Source organism: Prionailurus viverrinus, chromosome B2 (assembly GCF_022837055.1).
Source record: "Prionailurus viverrinus isolate Anna chromosome B2, UM_Priviv_1.0, whole genome shotgun sequence".
Taxonomy (NCBI): Eukaryota; Metazoa; Chordata; class Mammalia; order Carnivora; family Felidae; genus Prionailurus; species Prionailurus viverrinus.
In genome coordinates, this window is record NC_062565.1 from 143,022,989 (window position 1) to 143,050,884 (window position 27,896).

The window sequence follows — 27,896 nt, forward strand, 5'->3', positions numbered from 1 at the left end:
TTGTTTTATGGCACAGAATATAGTCTACCTTAGTGAATGTTCTACATGCACTTGCAAAGAATGTATATTCTATTGTTGTTGAGAAGAGGATTCTACACATCTCTATAAGGGAAAAATGGTTGATAGTGTTTTTTAGGTCTTCTCTTCCTTACTGATTTTATGTCAACTCATTCTGTTGATTACTAACATGGAAGTACTGAAGGCAGGGGCTAGTCAGATCATGAAAGTCCCTTTTAGCTAAGTTAAGGAGTCTAAAGTTTACCCTGAGTTTTGGGAAGCTGTTGGGAGATTAACCTTAAGAAAATGGAGTAACTGGGGCGCCTGGGTGGTGCAGTCGGTTAAGCGTCCGACTTCAGCCAGGTCACAATCTCGCGGTCTGTGAGTCTGAGCCCCGCGTTGGGCTCTGGGCTGATGGCTCAGAGCCTGGAGCCTGTTTCCGATTCTGTGTCTCCCTCTCTCTGCCCCTCCCCCGTTCATGCTCTGTCTCTCTCTGTCCCAAAAATAAATAAACGTTGAGAAAAAAAAAATTAAAAGAAAATGGAGTAACATGATAAAAGTAATTTTTTTTAACTTGACAAGGTTGGAAATGAGTTGGAGAAAAGCCAAAGCAGCAATGGGGAAAACCAATAGGGAGACTTATAATGATAATTCAAATAGAAACATGTACTTGAATTAAAGCAATTGCTCTGAGAATGATGAAGAAACAGATTTAGGAACTATTAAGAGAATTGGATAACCACTTGAATAAGAGGTGGAGAGTCATGGATAACAGGGAGGAGATGGTTATGGTTGTTTCTGGTTTGGAATACTGAGTATGTAGGGAAAACATTTACCAAAATAGGGAAATACAGGAAGAGTAACTGATTTGAGAAGAAGGATGAATTCCCAAGTTCAATATAAGGTTCTTACAAAATATTCATGTAAAAGGTCTATTAAATTATGTGGGTTTAGCAAACACGTCTAAGCCATACAAACTAATGAGTCATTAGTACATACTATGAATTGAAATCATATGTTGGGGTGAATTTATTGAAAAACAGTGTATAAAAAAGTGCTTCTCAAAATGTCATTTTAAGATTATCAGCAGATTATTAATATGCAGACCCTTAGGCACTATTTGAGATTGCCTTTCTGTTTTCAGTCTCACAAGGTTGAAACCAAGGTGTTAACAGGGCTGCAGTCCTTATTGAAAGCTCTGGGGGAGAATCCACTTCCAGGCTCATTCAGGTTGTTGGGGGAATTCAGTTCCATGCAGCTGTCAGACTGAGCTCCTTGTTTCCTTGCTAGTTGTCGTCTAGGTGCCACCCTTAGCTCTCAGGGGCCACCCTCTGGTTTGGGCAGGTAGCCTTCTACATCTCAGAACCAGCAACAGCTTATGCTTTCCACATTGCCTCATCTCTGACTCTTCTGCTTTCCTCTTCCACTTTTAAGGATCCATGTGATTATATTAGGCTCTCTCAGATAATCTAAATTTAGTTTAAGTCCTAGAACTTTAACTCCATCTGCTAAATATTTTTGCCACATACATAACATATTCACAAGTTCCAGAGATTGGGGCATGGACACCTTTGAGGGACCAGTGTTCTGCCTACCGTAAGCTACTATGAGCATTCTGATACAAGACTTTTTCTAGACATACATTTTCATTTTCATACATTTGGGTGAATACCTAGGACTGGAATTGCTGGGTCATCAGGCAGATATATGTTTAACTTTATAAGACACTGCCAGATATTTTTCCAACATGATTGTACCATTTTACGCTGTAACCAATAACGAAGGAGCATGAGAGTTCAAGTGGTTCCACACCACTATTTGATGCTGTCAGCCTTTCTGATTTTAGCAATTTTAGTGGGCCCGTGGTAGTATCTCCTTGTGGTTTTTTTTAGTTTATTTTTGAAAAAGAGAGGGAGAAAGAGAGAGACTGAGACAGAGAGCAAGCAGGGGAGGGGAGGAGAGAGAGGGAGGCACAGAATCCGAAGCAGGCCGCAGGCTCTGAGCTGTCAACACAGAGCCCGACACGGGACTCGAACTCACGAACCACGAGATCATGACCTGAGCCGAAGTTGGCACTTAACCGACTGAGCCACCCAGACGCCTCAGTATCTCCTTGTGTTTTTAACTTGCAATTCCCTGAAAACTAACAACGTCGAGCACTTTTTCATATTTGTGTTAGCCATTTACATTCATTTTTTTGTACGTGAAGTGTCTGCCAAGGCTTTTACTTATTTTTCACTTGGACTGTTTGTGTTTTTTAAATGAGTTATTAGCTCTCTACTCATTCTGGAACCAAATCCTTTATCAGCTATATGTACATATATACTGCAAACATCTTCTCCTAGTATGTGACTTATCTATTCATTTTCTTTTTTTTTTTTTTAATTTTTTTTCAACGTTTTATTTTATTTTGGGGACAGAGAGAGACAGAGCATGAACGGGGGAGGGGCAGAGAGAGAGGGAGACACAGAATCGGAAACAGGCTCCAGGCTCTGAGCCATCAGCCCAGAGCCCGACGCGGGGCTCGAACTCACGGACCGCGAGATCGTGACCTGGCTGAAGTCGGACACTTAACCGACTGCGCCACCCAGGCGCCCCTCTATTCATTTTCTTAAAGATACCCTTTGATGAACAGAAGTTTTAATTTTCAAGTCTCTTTTATCAAATCTTTTTTTATTGCATTCTGTGTCCTATCTTAGATATTGCTGCCTACCTCAAAGCCACAGAAATCCTGAGTTTGTTTTACCTTTTACTTATAGGTTTTTGATCCATCTCAAATTAGTTCTTGTATATTGGATGCAATAGTTTTGCTACCCACCCACCCCCACCACCATATGGATATCCAACAGTTCCAGCATTATTTGTTGAAAACCTTTTACTTTCCTCACTGAATTAACTTGTGCCTTGGTTGAAAAATCAATTGACTCTTTAAGTGTGGGCATATCTCTGGACTCTACTGCGTTTCACTGATCTATTTGTCCATCCTTATATAAATACCATACCATGTCGATTATTAGAGTTATATTACAAATCTCAAAGCTAGGTAGTACAAGTTCTCTGTTTCTGTTCTTCTTTTTCAAGACTGACTATTCTAGGTCTTTGGCACTTTCACACAGTTTTAAAGTCAGCTTGTCAATTTTTGATTTTTAAAAAATCTTTGGGATTATGATTGTGATTGCATTAAATATGAAATGCTAATTTTAATAACAGGAGAAATTCTGAAAGACACAGAAAGTAAAAAGGGAGGGATTATGAGTACCAAATAAAACAAATATTCAAAAGCTCCATTAAATTTAACAACAGGGGGGTCACCAGGGCTTTCACCATTTTCACTGCCCTGGTTGAAGAAGAAACCAAACTGAAACTAAATATCCAATTTCCTCTTCATTCTGATTAATAGAACACTAGAATTGTAGCTGGGCATACAGGTAACTGAATAAAGACTACCTGTCTTTCCCTCTAGTTAAGGTGACCACTAATTAAAAACAGGCTAATGGGTTGTAAGTGGATATGTCATGTGCAACTTCTGAAAAGTGTCCTTCAAAGAGCATGTGCCTTGGGGCACGTGGGTCGCTCATTTGGGGGAGTACCTGACTCTTGATTTCAGCTCAAGTTATGATCCCAGGCTCATGGGATGGAGCAGGTGAGCCCATGTCGATCAGGCTCAGTGTGAACTTGCTTGGGATTCTCTCTCTCCCTCTGCCCCTCTCCCCGACTCGCTCTCTAAAAAAGAATATATGCTTTTCATCTTTCCTTTTCCTTCTTGCTATGAGCAGGTGGCATATGAAATTAAAGCAGCCATCTAAACCATGAGGTAGCACGCTGAAGATGGCAGAACAGCAAGACAGAAGAGCCCAAGTCCCTGATGACCATGGAGCTGCCACACCAGCCAAGGCCTGCCCACCTACGGAATCATACGCAGAGTTAAGCCATTATTATCATCTATTTTCTGGGTAATGCAGCCAAATCCAATTCTAATAGATCAGTTTTAAATATATCTATATGCCAGTCATTCCAAAGTTGCACCTTCAGCCACAGTCTTTCCGGACTCATCTATCCAACCACTACTGGAACATTTCCACTTGCATGTCAAACAGGTCTTTCAAACTTAACTATCCAAAACAGAATTCTCTACTTTTTCTTCCTATAGTCTTCCTCCACTCATCCTCTTCACTGTCACCAAACAGCAAATGGTTTTGGTGATAAATGATAAATGATCTACCTTGTAGTTCAAGCAAAATACCTAGATGTTGCCCCTGATTCCTTGTTTTCCCCTCACCCCCTATCCAAACCATGCACAATTCCTGCTCTCTGCCATCAAAACACATCCCAAATCCATCCTCCTTTCTTCATCTTCACTGTTACCCCTCTAGTTCAAATCAACATTATCTTTCATTTGGAATAATGCAATAGCAACCTCAATGGTGCTTTTTGTAACTTAAGAAATCCTTCCCAGTGAGATGAAAAAATTCCAGAGATAGACAGTAGTGATAGCTACACAATAACATGAATGCCACTGAACTATACACCTAAAAGGAGCTAAAATGGTAAATCTTATGTGAAAAATAAAAACTTTCCTGGAAACAATACAGACTCCTATATGTTTTTTTTCTAAATATTATATAGATGTCTTTCATACGGCAGTCTTTAATCCATCTGGAAATTATTATTGTGAACAGACAGTAATAAGAACCTAATTTAGTCTTTATTCTACATGGATACCATTTATTTCAGCATTATTTAGTGAATAGCATATGCTTTCCCTGGCTTTATAAGACCATTTCGTAGTATGCTAAGCTCCCATATATATGCGGGTGCATTTCTAGGCTTTCTATTCTATTCCATCAGACTACTTTTCTATCCCTGAATCAATACTAGTAATTAAGAATAAATAGTATTAATTATTATAGCTTCATATTAAGTTCTGATATCTGGGAGGAAGGGACTTCATTTTTTTCAAAATTGACTTAGCTATTCTTAGTCCATTGGGTTTCCATATGTATTTTAGGTTCAGCATGTCAAGTTCTGTGAAAAATCACATGCAATTTTCATTGTAACTATACTGAATTTGTAGAATTGGGGGAAACTGACACCTTTATGATATTGAGTCCTCCCACCCATGAATATGGTATATCTCTTCATTTACTTGGGTCTTCTGTGTTTCAATAGAGCATTGTAATTTTCTCCCTAGGGGACTATACGGCTCAGTACAGATCTATTTCTAGATACCTTTAGTTTTAAATACTGTTATGAATAGTAACTTTTTAAATTAAAATTCCTAGTTACTTATTCTGGTATATAACAGTCATTTTTTAACTCAGAAATCTTCCTGAAGCCCATTTTTTTCACTATTGGATAAAACTTCCTTTTTCCATTGATTTGTGATCTTTTCTCTTACCTCATAAATTCATGCATATGTATGCCTACATATGTACATACACATATACACACATATTTTTCTTTTGTTCCTGGGATGTTTATTCGATTCCATTGCTGTCTCATACTACTGTCACTCTCTTTTAAATGCTGTAGTTTTATATTTTTATAACATTACTCCCTTGTCTCAAACTCTTCTTAGCTCTTTGTTAGTTTACTCTGCCAGGTAAATATTACAATCATTTTGCAGATTCCTCACCAGAACCTACCTAAGTTATATGATTTGGGGGTTCGGAGGCCATTCTGACACCCTCTAACCAAAGCAGTCTTTCCAGTCACTGTTACATCACCATCTACCTTCTTGTTAGCTGATTTTAGTCTTTCTCCTCCCACTGTAATTAGTTGCTTGTTCATCATTGTATTCCCAGTGTCTAGAACAGTGTCTGGCACATATCAAACGCACAAAAATGTTCGCTGAATAAATGGATGGAGATTTTAAATCTGGACAATTCAGGGAAACACCTGAAGAAAAGCAGGTTTTGAAGTAACTGCGAAGGATGAGAACTAGTTCACTTTGAGGAGGTGCTTCGAATTACACACAGGTGATTAATGTGTAGGCTTCGGGCCAAACGGTCAAGTAGAATGCATGCAAGGAAAAAAAAAAAGGAAAGAGAGAAAACATACTTGCAAATAACAAGTGTTGACAAGGATGTGGAATAAAAGGAACACTCAGGGAGACTGGGTGGCTCAGTGAGGTAAGCATTTGACTCTTGGTTTCCGCTCAGGTCAAGATCTCACAGTTTGTGAGTTCAAATCCCATGTTGAACCCTACATTGGGCTCCCTACTGACAGTGCAGAGCCTGCTTGGGATTCTTTTTCTTTCTTTCTCTCTCTCTCTCTCTCTCTCTCTCTCCCCCTCCCCCTGCTCAAGCGCACATAGGCTCTCTCTCAAAATAAATAAATAAACTTTAAAAAAAAAAAAAAGGAACCCTCATACACTGTTGGTGGGAAAGCAAGCTAGTGCAGCCACTGTGGAAAACAGTATAGAAGTTCCTCAAAAAAAATACAGGATTACCGTTATCATCTAGTAATTCCACTACTGGGTATTCACCCAAATAAAAACATTAATGCGAAAAGATACGGGCACCCCTATGTTTATTACAGGCTTATTTACGATAGCCAAGACACAGAAGCAACACAGGTGTCCATCCATAGGTGAATGGATAAAGCAAACGAGATCTATTCATGGACTATTAGGCGTAATAAAGAATGGAATCTTGCCATTTGCAACAACAGAGATGGAACTAGAGAGTATAATGTTAAGTGAAATAAATCTGTCAAAGACAAATACCGTAAGATTTCATTCCTACATGGAATTTAAGAAACAAAACAAAGAAAAAAGACAAACAGACTTTTAAATATGGAGAACTGGTGGTAGCCAGAGGGGAGGTGGATAGGAGGATGGGCGAAATAGGTGAAGGACATTAAGTGTGCACTTACAGTGATGACCAAAGTGTTGAATTTTTATACTGTTCACACCTAAAACTATAATGGCATGGTATGTTAACTATACCTGGATTAAAAAATCTTAAAAATTAAAAAAATTGGGGGGGGGGGCACCTGGGTGGCTCAGTCGGTTGAGCATTCGACTTCTGCTCAGGTCATGATCTCACGATCTGTGGGTTTGAGCCCCGCATTGGGCTCTCTGCTGTCAGTGCAAGGCCCGCTTCAGATCCTCTGTCCCCATCTCTCTCTGCCCCTCCCCCATCTGTGTTCGTTTTCTCTCTCTCTCAAAAACAAATAAACATTTAAAAAAATTAATAAAAAATTAATTAAAAAAATAAAAAATTAATAAAAAAAGACACTTTTACCATACCTAGAGAGCACGCACGCGGAAGCAGCAATACCGAAACCAAAAAGAGGCAAAAATTTGAGGGCTAAAAAGAGGAAAATGGAATATAAGAGCTGGTTCATAAATCACACAAACACACGAAGTAATACTATGCAGTATTAACTTATTTGGGGAAGTACAATTTAACCTAAGGAACCTAAGCAAGACGCTCATCCCTCCACTGGTAAAAAAATAAAGTGAGAGCTCTATTAGACTATACATCAAAATTTGGGGAAAGAATTAATTTTAGAACCCTCTGGGGTCTTCCACTTTAAAATGACCGTTACCGGGTTTAAAAATCTAAAAGCATTCAATGTATTCAACCTCTCCGGTCAGAGCTAGAAGCTGTGGTTTGGCAGGTGCCGATTTGAATGAGGGGACTGTTTCCTACTCCTTCCCATCATCTTTCCGTGACTACCGAGGCGGGGCTGATGGTACCGGCAGGTGGCTTTTTGGGCCTCAGAGAGGTGCCGGAGCTGGGCAGCGAGTGGGAACGAAGGGTCGGGCGGCCCAGGCTCAGAGAGAGGCCCTCAAGCCCGGCGGCGGGGCGGCGGGTCAGCAGGTCGGTCGGGACCGTGCCCCGGCGCCGCCCTCCCCACTCCCCGCCGTGCCGGCTTCACGGACACCCTCGCCCGCCCCCACGAGCCCGGGCTCCCCTTCCTACCTGCCGGCACGCGGACTCGGCCCGCCCTCAGCCGCTCACCGCCGACCCTGTCGGCAGGCAGCGAACCCTTCTCGGCGGTTCGCAGCTGGAGCCCTCCAGCCGCCTACCGGCGGCACGTGATACCGCCCCCGCCCCCGTCGCGCCCCGCCCCCTCGGCCCAGCTCGCGCCCCGCCCACAAGAGCGTCGCTGACCGATGACGTAGCCGGCACAGCCGCTGCAAGGCGGAGTTACTGCTGGATTTCTGGGTAGAGGTGCGTGGTGTCTGTTTTTCCAGCGAGACGGCAAAGTGGGGTGCGTAGAAAATCGTGGGTTTCCAAGGAAGGGAGGGGGAGAAGAGACTCAGAAGCCGGTCCTGCAAGTGCTGGGATACTGGGCGGTGTTTCGCACCCCCTCGGGGCGCTTCCTGAAGAGGCCTGGAGGCTGTCCCGCTGTAATTGAGCCGTGGAATTCAATAGGGGAGGTAATGGCTCGTACCCCGTGTGAGAAGTTTAAGGATTAAGTTCGCATCTGCCGCGTGGGATTTTTTTTCCTCCTAGGGCAGATCCTTGGGGAACTGAGTTAGTTGGTAAAGGAACACATGATCTGGTGACCTGGCTTCTCCCTTTTTCTTTCTTTTTCTTCTCCCCCCTTTTTCTTTCTTTCTTTCTTTCTTCTTCTTCTTCTTCTTCTTCTTCTTCTTCTTCTTCTCTCCCCCCTTTTTCTTTCTTTTTCTTCTTCTTCCTTTTTTTTTTTTTTTTTTACCGGGGAGCTTTAGCTCTGTCCCTTTGCTCTAGCTCTTCAGTGAAAAGAGATGGTCGGCCTCACCATCCCTTTCAGAGCTACCATTCTGTGATTCCTGCTTCCCAGGATCGTATCTTTTATCATTAGCCCAGGTGGGAATAGAAATCTTGTGACTCATGTTCTAAACCTGGTTTGGGTACGCGGGCGTACTTAGGTGGCTTGCTTTCTTTTGGGTCGACTCGGGTAGCATTTGCAAGAAGCATTAATGTTCCAATAGGCTCATTTTAATTTTGTTAAAAATCAGAATAACTGTATGTCTTGTTAACGTTAGCCCTATGTTTTTCATAGACTTAACTCTTTAATCTGACATTTAACATTTTGTCTCATTTCAGAGGCAAATCTCCAAAGTATATTGAAGTCGGTGCTTTCGAATTTATTGTCACCTTATCTCTTTTATTAGCATTTTAAAGGTCATCACCTTCTGACTTGGAAAAGATGGTCAACGTCTTGAAAGGAGTGCTGATAGAATGGTTAGTAGTTTTGATACTTAATGAAATTTAAATCTCCATGTTGAATCTTGATGTATGTATACCTCCTCTAAAATCCATGTTTTTGTTTTAAGATCTAAATGAATCAAGTCTTTCAACTTTCTTAACTTCATTTTTCTTCTATAACAAGTGGAACAGATTTTGTTGGTATATTTCTTTCCTGTGCCAGATTTCAGTGTCTCTGGCCAGTGGCGTAAGTGGCATTATTTCCAACACGTTTTGGTCAGGGGAAGTGTATTTTTTTTTAATGTTTATTTTTGAGAGAGACAGACACAGAGCGCGAGTGGGAAAGAGGGAGACACAGAATCCTAAACAGGCTCCAGGCTCTGAGCTGTCAGCACAGAGCCCTATGTGGGGCTCCAACCCAAGAACTGTGCGATGATGACCTGAGCCAAAGTCAGCCGCTTAACTGAGCCAGCCAGGTGCCTCCAGGGAAGGTGTATTTTTTAGATCAACACTCTTTGGAGGAACAGTACTTGCATTGTCATCCCACCCTCAGGGATTGACTAGAATTTAGGGTCTGCCTGAGTCTCCACCATCACGAACTATGGTCTTGAAAGAGTAAGAAAGTCAAGAGTCAATTGAAGGTTTCTTAAACGAGGCACGCATTCCAAAGAAGAAACTAGAAACCTTAATGAGCGGCATTGAATTTCAAAGCAGGCTATCTAGGGCCAAGTACCACAGCCTGAAGACCTCTACCAACGGACCAGTTCTTGCTCTTTCTCCACTTGTTTGTGATGTTAAGGCTGGGGGAGGAGCAAAGCCAAACGTAGGATACTTGCGGCATCAAAGCAGCTTTGTCCTATAGAAATACAACGTGAGCCACACACGTTGTCTTAAATTTTCTATTAGCCACGGTAAGAGTAAATTGAAACAGGTGAAATTAATACATTTTATTTAACCCAGTGTATCCAAACTATTTCAACGTGTCCTAAATCGTCAAAGTTGATTAAGATTTCAAAATCGTGCTAGGTCTTTTTTCATACGGCCGTGTGTAGTTTACTTTCTGCAGCCCAAATCACAGGCTGGCCACATTTCAAGTGCTCAGTGGTGAGCAGTGCTGGTTGATTTAATGTTTGGAATAAAAGAGACAAAACAAGGGTAGAAGAAAAGAGCCAGTGACGTGGGAGGGAAGCTAAGAGGGGATGTTTAATGAAGGTGAGTGGGCCTGAGAGAGAATAAGGTGAAGACACTGGAAGTCAGTGATTTTCCTAGTATCTTCTTTTTTTAATTTAATCTATTTATTTGAGAGCATGCACACACGAGTGGGGGAGAGGCTGAGGGAGAGAGTGATAAAGACTCTTAAGCAGGCTCTACACTGAGCGGGGAGCCCTACTTGGGGTTCTGTCTCAGGACTGTGAGATCATAACATGAACCTAAATCAAGAGTCAGACCCTTAATTGACTGAGCCACCCAGGCAACGTTTTTTTGTTGGCTTGTTTTGTTTTAAGATGAGAGCTGCTTTAGTGGAAATGTGAGATAGATGCCAGATTGGAGTACTTTGAAAAGGGAAAGGAAGATGAGGAAGTGGAGAATCTTCAGAGAAGTTTTGTTGTAATAATAAGCAAAGGAATGGAGAACTGGATTGAAAGCTGAAGAGGGATATGGTAAGGGAATCTGGTTCTTGTTATTTTGGTTTTAATGGAGAGAATAGGACTTATGTTGATGAGAACAAACTACTCGGGAGAGGTGTTCACTGGGGAAAGCAAGGGGACAGGATCTAGGTCCCATAAGTTCTAAACACAAAGTGCTGTTTTCTTTTGGAAAATACTTTTAAGCTAGTTTTTTTGTATTGTATTTTTCTTAAAACTTTGTCATAATTGGGGCACCTGGCTGGCTCAGTTGGTTAAGCGTCTGACTTCGGCTCGTTCATGGGTTTGAGCCCCACGTCAAGCTCTGTGCTGTTTGAGCCTGCTTAGGATTCTCTCACTCTTTCTCCCTCTGCCCCTCCCCCACTGTGCGCTCTCATCACTCTCTCTCTCAAAATAAATAAATTTTTAAAAATTTTCTTCGTAATTATAGAAACATTCTCCTGGTTGGTCTTTGAATGCTACTGTTTTTTTTTAACACAGAAGATACGGTGTCTAAATGTGGTGTCTGTCCAGTCAGATGGGAGCCCCCACATGTGGGGCAACGACCGAGTGGAAGCCAATGGCGCAGGGGATGGAAATTCACCCAAGACAGAACTAAGGAGATAGAAGTTTATGGAATACACTGCACAGGAGCAGCAAGCAGAGTGAAGGCTGTTTTTAAAGGAGGAAGATGAGGTGTGGGGATGGGAACAGAACGAATTCTCTTTCCCCTTTTTGGTAACTATGCCTGGTTGTAAGTAGCCCATTGGTCATATGGGCCTCTGGATATTTTGAGGTGGATCTCCTGATGGGCCTGTTTGTATTCAGATGGTCTCTGTGAGCCCTTTCCACATTCCATCTCTCAGGCCTATTTGCCTAAAAGCGACACATACATACCAGTGTCAGCTGTCCGCTTTTCCCCTTTTGTTTCTTCCAATTTTAAGTTTGATCTTCACCCCTGGATTTGATAAATCTTAACTTCTCTCTTGTCGGATTTTTGTATTTTAGTTTTTGTTGATGTGCAAAATTTCATTTATCTAGAATTTATTGGGAGGAAGGGCATGTTAGGCAAAGATTTGAATTTGCCTTTTTTTTTTAGCTGAACACGTGTTTCACACCATTCATTCCCTTCTCTAATGATACCTCTTTTATCACATTGTTTCACTCTCCCTGCTACTTTTCCTTAATCCTGTCCCACATCCCTTCTTTTCTTTGTCATTGCTGCCTATTCAAGAATAATCTCAGGAGGCGCCTGGGTGCCTCAGTCAAGTTAAGCGTCTGACTTTGGCTTGGGTCATGATCTCCTGGTGGTTCATGAGTTAGAGCCCCGCGTGGGGCTCCCTTCTGTCATCATGGAACCCACTTTAGATCCTCATTCTCCCTTTCTGTCTGCCCCTCCCCCACTCAGCAAGCTCTTCTCTCTCTCCCTCTCTCAAAAATAAGTATTAAAAAATTAAGAAAGAATACCTCAGAATAATTTAGTGTGTTTCCAAAATAATCTTTTTGGCCTGATGGTTAAGATTGTGTTAGATCTATATTTTAATTTGAAAAAGTATGGCTGGACTGCATTTTAAATTTTTTTATTTTCAACGTTTTTTTATTTTTGGGACAGAGAGAGACAGAGCATGAACGGGGGAGGGGCAGAAAGAGAGGGAGACACAGAATCGGAAACAGGCTCCAAGCTCTGAGCCATCAGCCCAGAGCCCGACGTGGGGCTCGATCTCACGGGCCGCGAGATCGTGACCTGGCTGAAGTCGGACGCTTAACCGACTGCGCCACCCGGGCGCCCCTGGACTGCATTTTAAAGAGCAGAATCCTGGGAGGCTCATTAAAATCTCAGTGGTAGGCTTTCACTGTAGCCTTGAGGACCTAGTATAAATTTGTAAGAGGACCTGAGGTGTTAGTTTTCTTTCCTATTGGCTGAGCTCTCTGCCCAGTTTGCTGTCATGGAACCCAGCCTCAATTCTACGTAGGCTCTAATGGCCCCTCTATCACTCTGCTCTTCTGTGTAATCCCCAGACTAACAGCAACAGCATCATCTGGAACTTGTTAGAAATGCAAAGTCTCAGACCTCGCTCCAAGTCTCCTAAATCAGAATAGTGCATGCAAAGATACTTGTTAAAAGGCATTTAAAGTTTGGGAAGAGAAGCACTTAACTGGCCTAAGTCTGATAATGAGTTTTCCTATGGAGAATTGTTTTGCACCAAAACTACTAAAGTTTTATTTTGCCTATGGACACTGTCCTTGCAAAACTTGAATTTTTTCCTTTAAGGTGAATTCCAAAGTGTAGCCTGCACAATTTTTCAAGAGGGTTTCTGTCTTCCCAAAGATAGAAATCTTCCAAAAAGACTCCAGGCTTAAGAAATAATAGGTTTATAAAGGGCATGGTCAGGGCTGATGGGAACTCCACAGTCAGGTGTCCATGTTGGGACAGTAACTGGAAAAGTCCTTCAGTTTCCCTCATGTCTGTATTTGATGCCAAAAAGAAGATTCTTAGTAATATGGTATTAGCATAAGTCTGTTTACTTCATAATACCCATGGATTGTGTGGGGCCTATAGGTATGTGGAGTACAGAATCTCATAGGTCTAGAGTTCATAGGCAAACCACTCAAGAATTTCTTAAAACTACTTTCATTGTTGCAGTGGTTCTTTCCAAATTCCAGCCACATCACCATACGTGGTCATCTATAATGGCATGGATAGCGCTGTTCCACATATTCTGTTCAGGCAGCCGGCAAAATACTTCTCAGCCATGTAGGGCCTCATTCAAGAAGGGAGTCTTAATTTGACACCTGTCTTAGAATGGCTGAACTTCGTGCCCCATTTAAATTTCACCTCTGTCAGTTCCTTTCAACTGATTTGGAGTCTCTCATAAATGAAGCAAATAAGTCAGATTACGGTGGTGGCCATTAGGCCCAACTCTATGAATTGAAAAATCAAGGTGCTAGGATATAAGAAGATTCTTTCCTCACAAAGTTTATCAACTGCCAAAATCTAAAGCTAAATTGAAATTTTTTGTTGGTAAATTTGTGTTTTTATGTATCAATGAGGTTGGTGAAAACTTCCTCTTTGTTGGGGTCCACCACTGTCAACTGCCAGCCTCACACTAAGCATTTCCCAAATCTAGCCGACCACAGCAGTACTGAAGCAAGCAGCCTGTGTCCAACAAATGGCCTTGTCCAGTTGCAGGTGCCAGAGCAGACCTCTGGGGCGACCGTTATCTTGGTTACTTGGTGCGGCAAGTGCTTCAGCAAGATGATTTGTTATAAAGGTGCAATTCCCAACTAGCTTACAGCACAATAGCAAAGAATCTGAAGAAATTGTATTTATTAGATTTATGGGTTCGACTTCTAAACCTATACTGTTAGGAGAAGCAATTAAGAACAAAAGCAAGGGGCCCCTGGGTGGCTCAGTCGGTTAAGCGTCCAGTTCTCAGTTTTGGCTCAGGTCATGTTCTCACGGTTTTGTGAATTTGAGCCCTGTGCCGGGCTCTGTGCTGACAGTGCAGAGTCTGCTTGGGATTCTCTCTCTCTCTCTCTCTCTCTCTCTCTCTCTCTCTCTCTCTCTCTGCACCCCTCCCCACTCACATTGTCTCAGTCTCAAATAAACTTTAAAAAAGAACTAAGACGAAACTAGTCTTACCATTGTTCTGTTCTTTCGCAGCATTTATATATTTCTTGTGACCCTTTTGTGACCCTTTGCTTCTTAGAAGGGCCATATTCACAGAAGTTTCTTGGCTACCCAGAAGAGTGCCTAAACTATACATGGGCGATGCTTAGTAAATATATGTGTACTGAATGAATTTTGTTAACATGATTGAGCCAAGAATGTAATCTCAGCCTAAATCCCAGAGTATTGTTCCTTTAGAGCTTCTCTATTAGCACAGTGATAATAGTGGAGATAAGAATAGGTTCTGATAACTTGGATTCAAGTTTCAGTACAAAAAAGCTTTGTGCACCAGACCTCTTTTTTTGGCAAGTTACATCAAATAGCTTTTAAATGAAGTGAATGTTGGCTTCCAGTCTTAGTTTTTAAAAAGCAGCTCTCACCGAGCTAACGATATGGGTGATAGAAGCACAGTCTTTAAAAAGACCTAATACGGAAAGCAATTTGTGATAGGTTTTTGAGCATTTATATGCTTTACCACAGTAATTCCCCTTCCAGAAGTTTATCCTAAGGAAGTGACCAGAACTGCAGATGAAAATGTAGGTGACTGAATGTGCTAATAAAACATGACGCCTTGAGGATGGAGCTAGCGAGTGTAATGTTAAGTGACATAAGTCCGAGAAAGACAAATGCCATGTGATTTCACTCCCATGTGAAATTTAAGGAAACAAATGAGCAAAAGGAAAAAAGACACAATCAAGAAATAGACTCTTAATTACAAAGAATTGATGGTGATGGGCGTTAAGGAATGCTCTTGTGATGGGCACCAGGCGTCGAATGGAAGTGTTGAATTGCTATATTGTACACCTGAAACTAATAGTATACTGCATTAACTGGAATTGAAAACTTAAAACATTGTGACTTTTTTCCTAATCAGATAATGTAGCTATTAAAATATTTGCAAACATTTCAAGTGATCTGGGATGATGATATTGTGTGATACAGTGTTAAATAAAAAGGGCTGAATGCCTTCATGATGTGACACTGAACATTTACTGGTACCGTACTAAGCACTTGGTAATATTCTATTCGTTCTCGCAACAACCCTATGAGATACAGGTATTATTATCCCCATTTTATAGATGCAGAAATTGAGCACAGAGAAATAAATTGCTCAGGGTTACACAACTGCTAAGATTGGATTTTAAACCATAGTATTCTGGCTTCAGAACCCACGCAAATAAGCCTTATGTAATCTGTCTTTCTAACACAGAACTAAGCATTATGTCGTGTTAAGTTCTGTAAAAGGACTTGTGCATGTGCAGTCTTAGAATAATATGTATTCATGGGATAATAATAGAACAACATTTTTGTACAAGCAAATCCTTTAATGGGGATAGAAGGGGGTCATTTGAACCTTTCTACCTATATCCTTTCACACACCCAGCAACTCTTGACATTGTAATTGCTCTTCATTTGAGTATCTACCATGAGCAAAGTGTTTTAGGTATAGTCTCTAATCCAGCAACCCTGCAACATAAGTGGCACTGTCTCCATCTTACTACCTAGGACCCTAAGACATGGAGAGGGTTAGTGATTTTATAGATCACACAAATTTTGTTTGACTGAGATGGGGATTGGGCTCTGGCTGAGCCCAGTTGTTTTCTTTAGTGTCTTGCGTCTGTTTAACAATAAACCTCTTGTGTGTCCTATTGGGGACTTGGGACAGTCGTTCTGGTTGATGTAATGACTCCTGTGGTGGCCCTTTCTTTCTCTTAAGACCCTACTCATTGCAAGTGTAAGATTTTTAAGGAATTCTACCTTGTAGCTAATTATGATCAGGAAGGATTGTTACCATTGACTGAGCCAATCTTAGTATTCTGATGGTATGAGCAGTGCTGACAATTTTGTGCAGGTGACCCGTGATTCTGTGATCTGTCGTATAGCTAACTACATCATCCTGGGAGAGACTTCGCAATACTTTTTAGAATCACGTTTTATACTCAGGTTATGTAGGAAGGGGTTGATTGACATTTGCCCGTCACATCTCCAGGGCGGAGATAGGTTTTTTTCTTGCTCACTAGCCCTGATCCCAGTTTTTTATTTTTTTTTAACTTTTTTTTTTTAATGTTTATTTATTTTTGAGAGAGACAGCATGAGTGAAGGAGGGGAAGAGAAAGAGGGAGACACAGAATCCGAAGCAGGTTCCAGGCTCTGAGCTGTCAGCGCAGAGTCCAATGCGGGGCTTGAACCCACAAACCGCGAAATCATGACCTGGGCCGAAGTCAGACGCTAACCAACTGTGCTACCCAGGCCCCCCTGATCCCAGTTTTTTAACCGAGTATGTCTGTGGGCACTTGGGGGCTTTTTTGCTTTGTTCTTACCAGCAGACTCTCCCATAGATTCTCTTCATGAGAAAGTGGAATAAATAACCCTGTATTCAGGCAAGATATTCCAGTCCCTCAGTGTTTTGTAACAAAGATCCCCTAAACTTTGAGTGTCCTTTTGAATCATTACAAATTATATTTCTTAGGTACATGTTTGAGAATTCAGCCTGAAATTGACAGCTTTCTGTTTCCTTTCAAAAAGTTTAATTGAGGCAATTAATAACAGAAATAGTCATTTCATTGTCTCACTGACCAGTGACTAAGTATCTCATTTGTCAGTTAGGAGTGTTTCCCCAGGTATGGGGAGTGCCACTGGTGTTCAAGATGATTTGTAGTGGAACACAAAAGGGAGGGGGGAGAACACAAAAATAGTTTGTATATGACCAGTTTAATTTAGTTGAGGGGAAAAAAAACACATCAGGATGACTGATGATTCATACCAGATCAAGTTAGGCTTAAAATTTGATTTGGGGTGCCTGGGTGGCTCAGTCAGTTAAGCGTCTGACTTCAGTCCACATCATGATCTCACTGTCCATGAGTTCAAGCCCCACGTCAGGCTTGTGCTGATAGCCCTGAGCTTGGAACCTGCTTCAGATTCTGTGTCTCCTTCTCTCTCTGCCCCTCCCCCGCTTGTACTCTGTCTCTATTCCTCAAAAATAAATAAATGTTTAAAAAAAATTTTTTTAAGTTGCTTTAAAAGCAATTTAGAGAAAAAATAATATGTAATGCAGGTGTTACAAGAGCTGACTAAAATAGCAGGGATGGTATGCAAATGGCAAAAATTTTGAAAACACCAGCGTGCTGAATCAGAGCACAGACGTGAGCTCCCCTGACACTTCTTAGTTTCAGTTGTTTGGGGTTCACTTCGTTGAAATAATGTAAATTTATTTCATCTGGAAAATTTCTGGGGATCTATTAGTCTTTATAACCACTTAACCTTTGCTATCTCTAAAACCTCTTAGAGCAGCCAATTACTAGAATAAATTGGTGTCCTCTGTGAATGTGCTGAGCTCAGACAGTAACAAGGTAATCTATCACATTTGGACCCGAAATCTATTTTAAATTGTTCAGAAGCCTCTGAATGATTTTAATTCAAAGTACTGAGATCTGTGACAACTGGGTGGCTCAGTCGGTTGAGTGACTCAGCGTAGGCTCCTGATCTCTTGGTCATGAGTTCGAGCCCCGTGTCAGGCTCCATGCTGGATGTCAAGCCTGCTTAGGGGTCTGTCTCTCCCTCCTCTGCCTCTCTCAAAAAGAAAGAAAATACTGAGATTCTTGTGGGACCTGAGGGTAAAATGGGCCCCAGGGCCTGCATGTGAGAGATGAGAGTGAGTCTTCCTGTCCCTTGATGGCAGAGGGAGAAGGGAGAGACGGGAAATGGCCCAGCTGCAGAACACTAAAGCCGATTATTTCTGTCTGTCCCTCACCCCTATTTCTGTCCCTCACCCCCGTCTATTCTTAAGTGAGTCCTCTTTTATTCTCCACTCCCCTTTTATTTGTATGGGCAAGGAAACGTTTAGGGAAACAACACGGTTTTTAAAAACAATGGCGTTAGAGACACTGAAGCTTTGATTTCCCTGTTCTGTAGACCTCCTCGATTCCATTTCTGTAATTGCAACTGAAAGAACCCTGTTAAACCTGCTTGTTACTCCCTGCCGCCCCTCCTCCCCTTCTTTCTAGAATTGCTTTTTTTGTGTTTATTTTTATTTATTTATTTTTTTTTTTTGAGAGAGACAGAGCATGAGCATGAGCAGGGGAGGGGCAGAGAGAGGGAGACACAGAATCCGAAGTAGGCTCCAGGCCCTGCGTTGTCATCACAGAGCCGGACGTGGGGCTCCAACCCCTGAATCATAAGATCTTGACCTGAGCCAAAGTCAGACAGATACTCAACGGACTGAGCCACCAGCACCCTAGACTTGCTCTTTAAGCCCTTGTTAACTTTGTTTCACAGCCTTTTTGTCAGTCATTGGTAATTTGTCTACCTCAGTGAGATTTTTCAATGTACAACATATTAACTGGTTTACAAAAATTTCTTATTCTGTGTAATTGCCAAAATTAGGGAATTCCTGGAAATGTGCAATTTATCTGTATCTGCTTAAATCCGTGACTATTACATTATCTTTCTAGAAGACCCCGCTCTGACGTATCCACATCTGCCTGTTGTTGGCCTTCAGTCTCCTGTCTCTACCTGCCCTGAGACCCTCATTCTCATACTCTTTGGCCCTACTTTTCCTGTTTTCAGTCACCCAGAAAGCCACAGATTTCCAGGCCACCCCTCATCCCTGTGACACTCTGATACCTGCAGCTCTGTCATCTGCTTTTTCCCACCTCCACCCCTCTGAGCCCTAGCCACGCAGGACCCCCTGTGTCTCCCAGCCCCCTGTTTCTGTCTCACTGTGGGAGCATGAGCTTTCTCCTGAGCACACCACTTCTCCCACAACCCTCCCAAGCATTGACTCCTCTGTGGTACCTCATGTACCATTGGGGCCAGGAAACTGGATAGGTATCTGCCTTATTCCTCCTTGCCACTTCAGACATGGCGACTTGTCTTCATAGAAACCCACAGCTCTCACCATCAGAGGACCCCGCTCACTAACCCTCCCCTTTGTGATCATCCGCACACACCCACGTCTTTCCCTTCAAGGCTTTTCCGTGAAGGCTGTCACTCTTGAGTAGCTCTCCTCTGTGCATTTTGGTAATTTCAGTATCCACGTGGATCGTCCCCTCAATACCCTGACTTCTCAGTCTCCTGACCTCCTCTTCCCAAGCCTGTCCTCCACCCTGTCCCAGCCTTTCTCGCTGCCGTGGGTGGCCCTCGTCTGTTCCTGCCAGTATTGCCCTCCCTTCACTCTCTCCACTTCGGGCGTCTCCCTGACCTCCACCCCTTCTTGCCCATTCACTCCCTCTATTGCCCTCGCTCTAATTTCTTCAGCTCTGCCAGGCCTGCGGTCTGTTGATCTCCCGCCTTCCCCTGACCTTCCCAGCAGCACCCCACGTCCTCCTCAGCCCGCTGAGGCTCCACGGTTCCAGGCCGCATTTGTTCGTTCAATTAAAGACCATCGGCTCCCTTGCCTCTCTCTCACACTAACCAGATGTGATTCTGTCCCACTCTGCACCTGCTCTGAACCTTTACCTCCACAGCTTTAAATTCACGACTCCTAAACTCATGTGGACCCTTAATGCTAGCCAGCAAATCCCTGTTTCTTAGTCTTTTTACAGTCCCCCTCTTAATACAGCTGTTCTACTTCAAATTCAAGATTTTGGTAGTTGTATTTTTTTTTATTTTTTTTTTTTATGTTTTTATTTTATTTCTGAGAGAGAGTGTGAGCAGGGGAGGAGCAGAGACAGATAGAGACATAGAATCCGAAGCAGGCTGTCAGCACAGAGCCCGATGCAGGGCTAGAACCCACGAACCATGAGATCATGACCTGAGCCAAAGTCAGACATTCAACCAACTGAGCCACCCAGGTGCCCCAAGATTTCAGTACTTTTAAAACTTACTGGTATTTTTTGTGCCTCCAAGAAAAATCACTACCAGGTATACTGTATCATGCCATTGATTGCAAGAGTCATCTTGATTTTGGAGATGTTAAAATGTGGGGGAAAATGTACTTCTTAGACTAGACGAATGTGGTATCATACCTTCAACTTCTTTACGTCCAAAAACTTTCCTGTTTCACTGCAAAAATACAGGAAAAGCAATCGGGAGAGAAAGTCGGCAAGTCTGTCCCATTGATCTGTGCGCATATACTCTTCCCTTCCCCCCACTGGCTATGATGAAGTATCCATTCTCCTGTCTTAAGCCAGCTTCTCTACTTGGGAACTGGACCCCATCCCTTCTTGCCTATTTCAGGGCAGCTTTCCAGCAGCCTTCCTCCTCCTCCTGCTCTAGTAATTTTTCCTTCTCTACTGAATCATTCCCATCAGCATTCTAAACATGTTGTGATACCCACCCACCCCCACCCCCATCCCCATCCCCATCCCCACCCCCGGAAGGAGGTGAGCAAAACCTATTGATTCCCATATCCTCTTCCAGCTGCTGCTCTTTCCCCGCTCTGTGAAAAAGAATTTCTTGGAAGACTTGTCTAAATTCACTTTCTCTGATTTCTGTCTTGTGACTCCACTGAACCTGTTCTTGCCAAGGTCTGGTAGTCAAGTTTCAATCCTTATTTCCTGTACCTGTTACCAGCACCTATCACGGTGGATCACCTCTTCTCCCCAAATGTCCTTTGTTCACTTACCTTGCAGAACTCAGGACTTTCTTCCTGCCTCTGCAGTCACTCCTTTCCAGTCTGCTTTGCTGATTTGTCCTTTTCCTGCTAACCTCTTGATGTTGGGGAGTCTGGGGCTTGGTCCATGTTCTTTTCTCTGTTGCTATGTTCACTTCCTTGTTGGGGCTTGATGACTGACTTTTGCTCTTCAGTCCAGACTTTGCTACTGAAATCCGGAATCGTATGCCCACTTTCCTACGCAGTTTTCCGCTTGGGTGCCAACCTATCTCAAGTGCAACGTGCCTCAAACCCACTCTTGATCTTCCCAGCACACCTGTTCTTCCTACTTCCTCATCTCACTAAAAGGCAACTCCATTTTTTTCATTTGCTCTGACCAAAAATGTTGGGAGTCCCCTTAATTCTTCTCTTTCAAAGTCGGTGTCTAGTCTCGGCAAATTATGTTGGCTTTACGTTCAACGTATGTCTAGAATGCAACCACTTCTCATCTCCCCGTTACCACTTCCAAACCATTATCATCTCTTGCCTGGGTTACCGCATTCACCTTCTGATCGGTCTCCCTGTTTGCACCCTTGCCTCCACCACTACCATCACCCCAGTCTTTTCTCAACCCCACAGGCTGTATGATCCTTCCTTTTCAAATTTAAGTCAGTTTGGGGCACCTGGGTGGCTTGGTCAGTTGACCTTCTGACTTCGGCTCAGGTCATGATGTTGCAGTTTGTGGGTTTGAGCCCCACGTCGGGCTCTTTGCTGACAGCTCAGATCTGAAGCTCTGTGCTTCAGATTCTGTGTTTCTCAGTGTCTCTACTCCTCCCCCACTCAAGTTCTGTCTCTCAAAAATAAACATTAAAAATATTTTAAAAAGTAGGGGCGCCTGGGTGGCGCAGTCGGTTGAGCGTCTGACTTCAGCCAGGTCACGATCTCGCGGTCCGTGAGTTCGAGCCCCGCGTCGGACTCTGGGCTGATGGCTCAGAGCCTGGAGCCTGTTTCCGATTCTGTGTCTCCCTCTCTCTCTGCCCCTCCCCCGTTCATGCTCTGTCTCTCTCTGTCCCAAAAATAAATAAACGTTGAAAAAAAAAATTTTTTTTAAATAAAGAAAAAAAAATATTTTAAAATTTAAGTCAGTTTGGGGGCACCTGGGTAGCCCAGTCAGTTAAGTGTCTGACTCTTGATTTCAGCTCAGGTCATGATCTCGTGGTCGTGAGATGGAGCCCTGTGTTGGGCTCTGTGCTGGATGTGGGGCCTGCTTAGGATCCTCTCTCTCCCTCTCCTCCAGTCCTTCCCGACCCACTCATGCATGGACTCGCTCTCTCGTTCCAAAAAATAATAATAAAATTTAAGTCAGTTTGCAAGTTAAATCATGTCTCCCAGTAAAAGCCAGAGTTGCTAAAATCACCTCTGAGGCCCTTTGTGATCTGGCCCAGCTACAGCGAACTTGGTGACCTCATCTCCCACTTCTGTTCCCTTTAGTCACCGCACTCCAGCCTCTGTGGCCTTGCTGTTTCCCTCTGCCTGAGTCACGTGGCTCACTCACTACCTCCTCCTGGTGTTTGTTCAGATGTCACCTGCTCAGTCAGGCCTTCCCTGCCTCCTCTGTTTGAACTTGGGAGTCTCGCAGTTTCACGACTGCCAGTTCTCATCCCGCTTCCCTATTTTGTGCATGTGCGCGTGTGTGTGTCGTAGCACTACTGGTAAATGTAAGCTCTAGTAACAGGGAGGGTTCTTTTTTTTTTTTTCCTTTTTTTAATTTTTATTTTAAGTAGGCTTCATGCCCATCATGGGGCTTGAACTCATGACGCTGAGATCAAGAGTCACGTACACTACCGACTTAGCCAGACAGGCACCCCAACAGGAGAGTGCTGGATTGTTTTGTCACTGCTGAATCCCCAGGACCAGAATAGTGCCTAGCACATGACAGGTGCTGAGTAAATATTTATTGAATGAGTGTGTGAACTTTAGCAAATTTACATCTGAACCAATTGATTCTGCATGTTAATATGGTCATTCCAATACTTTAACCATAGACTATAACTGAATTTTGCCAAATCTGTGTGGACAAGTGTAACTTAAGTGTTCTGAACCTAAGCCTAAGATGACAGACATACTAGAAACTAATTTTAAAATCTGTGTCAGTTTTGGAGCGTCTGGGTGGCCCAGTTGGTTAAGCATCCGACTTCTGCTCAGGTCATGACCTTATGGTTCGTGAGTTCGAGCCCCACATCAGACTCTGCACTGGTAGTGTGGAGCCTGCTTGGGTGTCTGTCTGTCTCTGTCTCTGTCTCTCTCTCTCTCTCTCTCAAATAAATAAATAAATAAATACACTTTAAAAACTAAAATCTGTCAGATCTGATAAGGGCAGACCTATTTATTCACATCATTTTACATTGTAAAATGTTCATAAAATCATTGTAATGGTAAGTTACTAAAAATAATTAAGAAAATCATCTTTTCAGGAAGACTTGGCTTTATTAATAGGTAATACACCATGAATTTAGTGACTGAAATCCTTTACTTTTGTTAGCTTCGCTCACACCTGGTTTGTACTTGAAGGAACTAAAATTCAGTTTTGTTTTCAGGAAATTACACTGACCCTTTTTGAATTAAAGCATCTTTGCAATTGATGTTGTCATTCCTCAATAAACCAAAAGAGTTTGTAAAGTTACATCTTCTCTAAGATTTGAAAACTATGCAGCTTGACATTTTCATGTTCAATTTTTGCTAAATACATTGTACATTAGGTCTAAAGGGTGTCCCTTTTGTGTGATTCAGAGCTTTTATGACAGATATGTTTCTGTAAATCCAAGAAATTATATCCCTTTTTCCTTTGTGACTTACTCTATTCATTACAGAGTGAAAACCACAAATAAATAGAATTAAATTTGGATCTCTTTGAGCTCAGTATTCTCTAGGAGATTTTGGTAGGATTTCCCTTAAAGATTCTGAATGATAGTTCAGACTTACAAAGTTTAAAATTTTAAGGAAGAAAAATAACTTGGGCACCTGCTGCAAGCCAGAACCTATTCTTGGCATTATTCTGTAATTTTCATAACTGCCCTGTAGCCTCATTTTGAGGCTTTGGGAGATTAAATACATATTAGGGTCACACAAGTAAGTGATAAAGCTGAGACTGAATGCAGTGCTGACTTTTGCAAAGTGACTGACTGGTTTTGTAAATAAATTTTTCACTGGCAAGGTAGTGAAAATCCTTTGGCTTCTTAAAAGTCAATGGTCATGGGCAAGTAAGGAAATTCATTTTTTCAATCCGTGAAGGGAGCTGTTACTCTTTGGCCCTGTTAACTACCAAAGCTTTGAACATTATTTTTCACTTGTCAGTGACAAACTACTCTTTTAAAATCTTATCATCGGTCTCTTTGTCTAAAACTTGAACCAGCAGTTCTAAAATGAAGCTATGTCTACAGATCATTAGTGCTTGAGAGGGAGTGAGGGATTGAGTTAACAGTTTAGAACTTATAAATTATCCTAAAAATTCTACAAGCCCAATTCTAGTTGTTCCCGTGAAATTTGACAACAGGGCGTCTCATCTTTACGTGTTTTCTCTGCAGTGACCCAGCCATGAAGCAGTTCCTGCTGTACTTGGATGAATCAAATGCCCTAGGAAAGAAGTTCATCATTCAAGACATTGATGACACTCATGTCTTCGTTATAGCAGAGTTGGTTAATGTCCTCCAGGAGCGAGTGGGTGAATTAATGGACCAAAATGCCTTTTCTCTTACTCAGAAGTGAAAATACTCAATATTGACCACTTAGGAATCATAAGTAACAAATGTGAGAGACTGTCACCATTCAGTGTCCTATGTGACAGATTAAACTTAGTTGCTTAGATGCATGTTACAGGAAAATCTATGATGTCATTCGTTCAGAAAAAAGCCCCTGAACAGATTTTCCTCTTCTGTTTTTTTTTTTAGTACATGTACCCTAGAATGTAAAAAAAGACAGAAAGAAAAGTTTTAATGCTTGTCTGTGATTTGCCTTTTATTATCCTACATTAAAATATTAATGTAAATGGTTTTCCTACCTTTTTAATACATTAAGAATATGATGGAATATGCTTTTAAATCATTCGTCTAACCTAACTGTTTCACTTGTTCCTGTTAATAATTGTGGGGTTTTGTAGTGTGGGTGTGGTTTGTCCTGTTCTAATTAGAAACTTCACAGATTATTTAGATAAATATGCCACGGTGGGACCTTGGGTAATATTTATGTCTTGCAAGTAATGCCTGCATACCGGCCAGCTGTCTTGGTGAAGAAGATGGGGAAGAGAACCATATAATGTTAATGTGAACTACACTTTGCATTTCCCTAAAAATACAGCGTTTTAAAAGTGCAAAGGGTGAGAGATAACCAGATGAGAAAGGGACCTGTTGCTCTGCAAGCTTTAGTTTTTCATTGTTCAAACTTTTTTGGTCACATTTTCCTTTCCCATCATGGCAAGTGTTTTGTTTTAAGAAATCAGTTTTATTTGTGCCTTATTTCCTATGAGAATCCCTGTTTAAACTGATTTTAAAAAGAAGGACTATAGGAGAGTACAGCATAAGGAATATAGTCAATAAAATTGTAATAACACTGGTGACAGATGATAACTAGACTTACTATGGTGAGCATTTTGTAATATATGTAACTGTCAATTCAATATGTTATGTGCACCTAAAATTCAACAGAATATCATAGGTCAACTCTACTTCAATTTTAAAGAAGGAACAGGAAGTAGGAACAGATAGTCTTGTGGGAAGCGGCATGATTGGGTTAAGGTATATCATATATAGTTTTGTGATTGATTGGAGGCAGAAATGATCACACTGATAGGGGCTTTGCTTCCCTTCCTGAAGATAGTGTTAACGAGGATGGGTTCCTGTGATGAGAATTCTCCAAGAGAGAAAAGGACTTTTGTGACACTGTGTAGAACCCTATCAAACGTGGTTCTCTTCTCTCCTATAGTATATATGCTCAAAGTACCTGTGTACCATTTTCACTCACTACACAAGCTGGACGTTTCCACTGTTTAGTACAGTAGGTCCTCCCTTATCTGCAGTTTTGCTTTTCCACCTTCAACCAAGGCCCAAAAGCAGATGATTCTTCTTCTCACTATCCTCAGAAAGAAGGTCAGTAGTAGCCTAACGCTATGTCACGAAGCCTACGTCATTCACCTCACTTCATCTCATCGTGTGGGCATTTTGTCATCTCACTGGAGGACCCCACAAGAGGAAAGAGGGTAAGTACAGACAGTACAGTAAGATATTTTGGAAGAGACCATATTCACATAACCTTTATTGCAGTTTATTGTTATTGTATTTTATTATTAATTGTTATTAATCTCTTACTGTGCCTAATTTATAAATTAAACATTATCAAAGGTATGTACATACAGGAAAAAACACAGTATACATAGGGCTCGGCTGGGCATCCCCTGGGGGTCTTGGGATGTAATTCCCTAGATGAGGGGGGACTACTCTACGTCCATCACGACTCCCACCAATATAAATCAATCCACAGAACGTTGATTCTCATATAACAATGCAAACAATTTTGTGGCGTTATTGGTACATCTGGTTCTAAAACTTGTTGAGTAGAAAATACATTTCTTTAGAGTTTCCAGCTGTGACTGTAATGTTACTGAATCTTGTATTTCAGGCATATTTAAGTCATGTAGATCTCAGGCATTTGTCATCTAGTACCTCTTAATAGGAACATGAAACCTTGAGAAAACTTTTCTTAGAATCCCAGTTTAAAAGGTGTGGAACAAATTACATTGGATAGTGATTGCAAAGAGTGTTACGGGAAGGAAAGTTTTTATTTCATTCAAAAGTATTGGGGCAAGTGCTAAATATCTGTCCCTGGCACTGCAGTAAGAAAAAGGGGACATTGTGAACTAGGAACCTACATGCAGCTGTTTAGTTGACTTGTCCAACTACGAGAGAATAGGAAAGAACCAAGTGACGTTTTACATAAACTCTCCTTGGCATCTGGTTAACCTTATTTGATTTGGCACACTTTAATACTTTTTTTTTTTCTAATGTTTATTTTTGAGAGCGAGAAAGAGAATGAGCAGGGGTGGGGCAGAGAGCAAAGGAGACACAATATAGAATGGGCCGTCTGTCAGCTGTCAGCACAGAGCCCCATGCGGGGCTTGAACTCACAAGGTGTGAGATTATGACCTGAGCTGAAGTTGGACGTTTAACTGAGCCACCCAGGCACCCCTGATTTGGCATGCCTTACATGTCCAGAACAAGATGCAGGTTGCTTGGTGGTGAAATTGACTACTGTCTTTTAAAAATAAAGTCCTATATATTGTGAAAAGGTAGTATTCACTTACATTTTCTTAACTGCAAAAAGGAGTCATTTTAATGGATCGAAGTTAGGTGACCAGTCATAAATATCCATGTACTAAAATTGTAATATTTAGAGTGATACTTTTTTTTCTTTCTTTTCTTTTTTTTTTTTTAGAGAATCTTTAAGTAGGCTCCATGCTCAGCATGGAGCCTGACATAGGGCTTGATCCCATGACCCAGGATCATGACCTGAGCCGAAATCAAGAATCCAACACTTAACCCTCTGAGCCACACAGGCGCCCCTGTACTTCTTGATAAAGGGTTTTTTTCTTAAACACTGTATCAGGTCAAAAAAAAATTTTTTTTAGAGAGAATGTGCATGTGCATGCACGTGAGTGGGGGAGGGACAATCCTAAACAGGCTCCAAACCCAGGACAGCACCTGACACAACTGTGAGATGGTGACCTGAGTCAGTCGAGTCAGATACTTACCGACTGAGCCACCCAGGCGTCTCAAAACTTCTTAATTCCTTGAACGTTTATTTCCTTGTAAAATTTAGTGTGATTATTTAAAATTTCAGGCATCCTAAGTATGCATCCCAATTAATGTAAAAAATGT

The 27,896-nt window shown here is 41.9% G+C and overlaps 2 protein-coding genes across 12 annotated transcripts in view; one reads left to right on the forward strand and one right to left on the reverse strand.

The window, feature by feature from the left end:
• SERAC1 (serine active site containing 1) overlaps positions 1 to 8,057 on the reverse strand; it is a 66,996-nt gene extending 58,939 nt beyond the window's left edge. For 4 of the 5 annotated variants that reach the window (XM_047859967.1, XM_047859966.1, XM_047859968.1 and 1 more), the window contains exons 1-2: positions 7,929 to 8,057; positions 7,250 to 7,310 (exon numbers count right to left, since the gene is read on the reverse strand). The gene's annotated coding sequence lies outside the window, so the exon portion shown is untranslated. The remainder of the gene's footprint in view (positions 1 to 7,249; positions 7,311 to 7,928) is intronic. The other variant, XM_047859965.1, reaches the window with a different exon arrangement.
• A 64-nt stretch (positions 8,058 to 8,121) lies between these two features.
• GTF2H5 (general transcription factor IIH subunit 5) lies at positions 8,122 to 25,015 on the forward strand. Of its 7 annotated transcripts, none has more exons than XM_047860290.1 (4): positions 8,164 to 8,180; positions 9,110 to 9,179; positions 11,270 to 11,506; positions 24,555 to 25,015. In XM_047860290.1, exons 3-4 carry the CDS (start codon positions 11,460 to 11,462, stop codon positions 24,733 to 24,735), a joined length of 228 nt encoding a protein of 75 aa, XP_047716246.1. In that variant the 5' UTR covers positions 8,164 to 8,180; positions 9,110 to 9,179; positions 11,270 to 11,459; the 3' UTR covers positions 24,736 to 25,015. The 7 variants fall into 7 exon arrangements, with proteins under 7 accessions (XP_047716248.1, XP_047716247.1, XP_047716246.1 ...); XM_047860288.1 differs by having other exon boundaries at positions 8,165 to 8,220; XM_047860294.1 differs by having other exon boundaries at positions 8,165 to 8,220; positions 11,270 to 11,464.
• Positions 25,016 to 27,896: the final 2,881 nt, after the last annotated feature.

Bases quoted from the DNA above. Each gene is read 5' to 3' on its own strand.
- GTF2H5 (XM_047860290.1), top strand. From the start codon at position 11,460: ATGAGGTGTGGGGATGGGAACAGAACGAATTCTCTTTCCCCTTTTTG. The intron at 11,507-24,554 runs GTAACTATGCCT...TTTTCTCTGCAG, and splicing joins AATTCTCTTTCCCCTTTTTG to TGACCCAGCCATGAAGCAGT.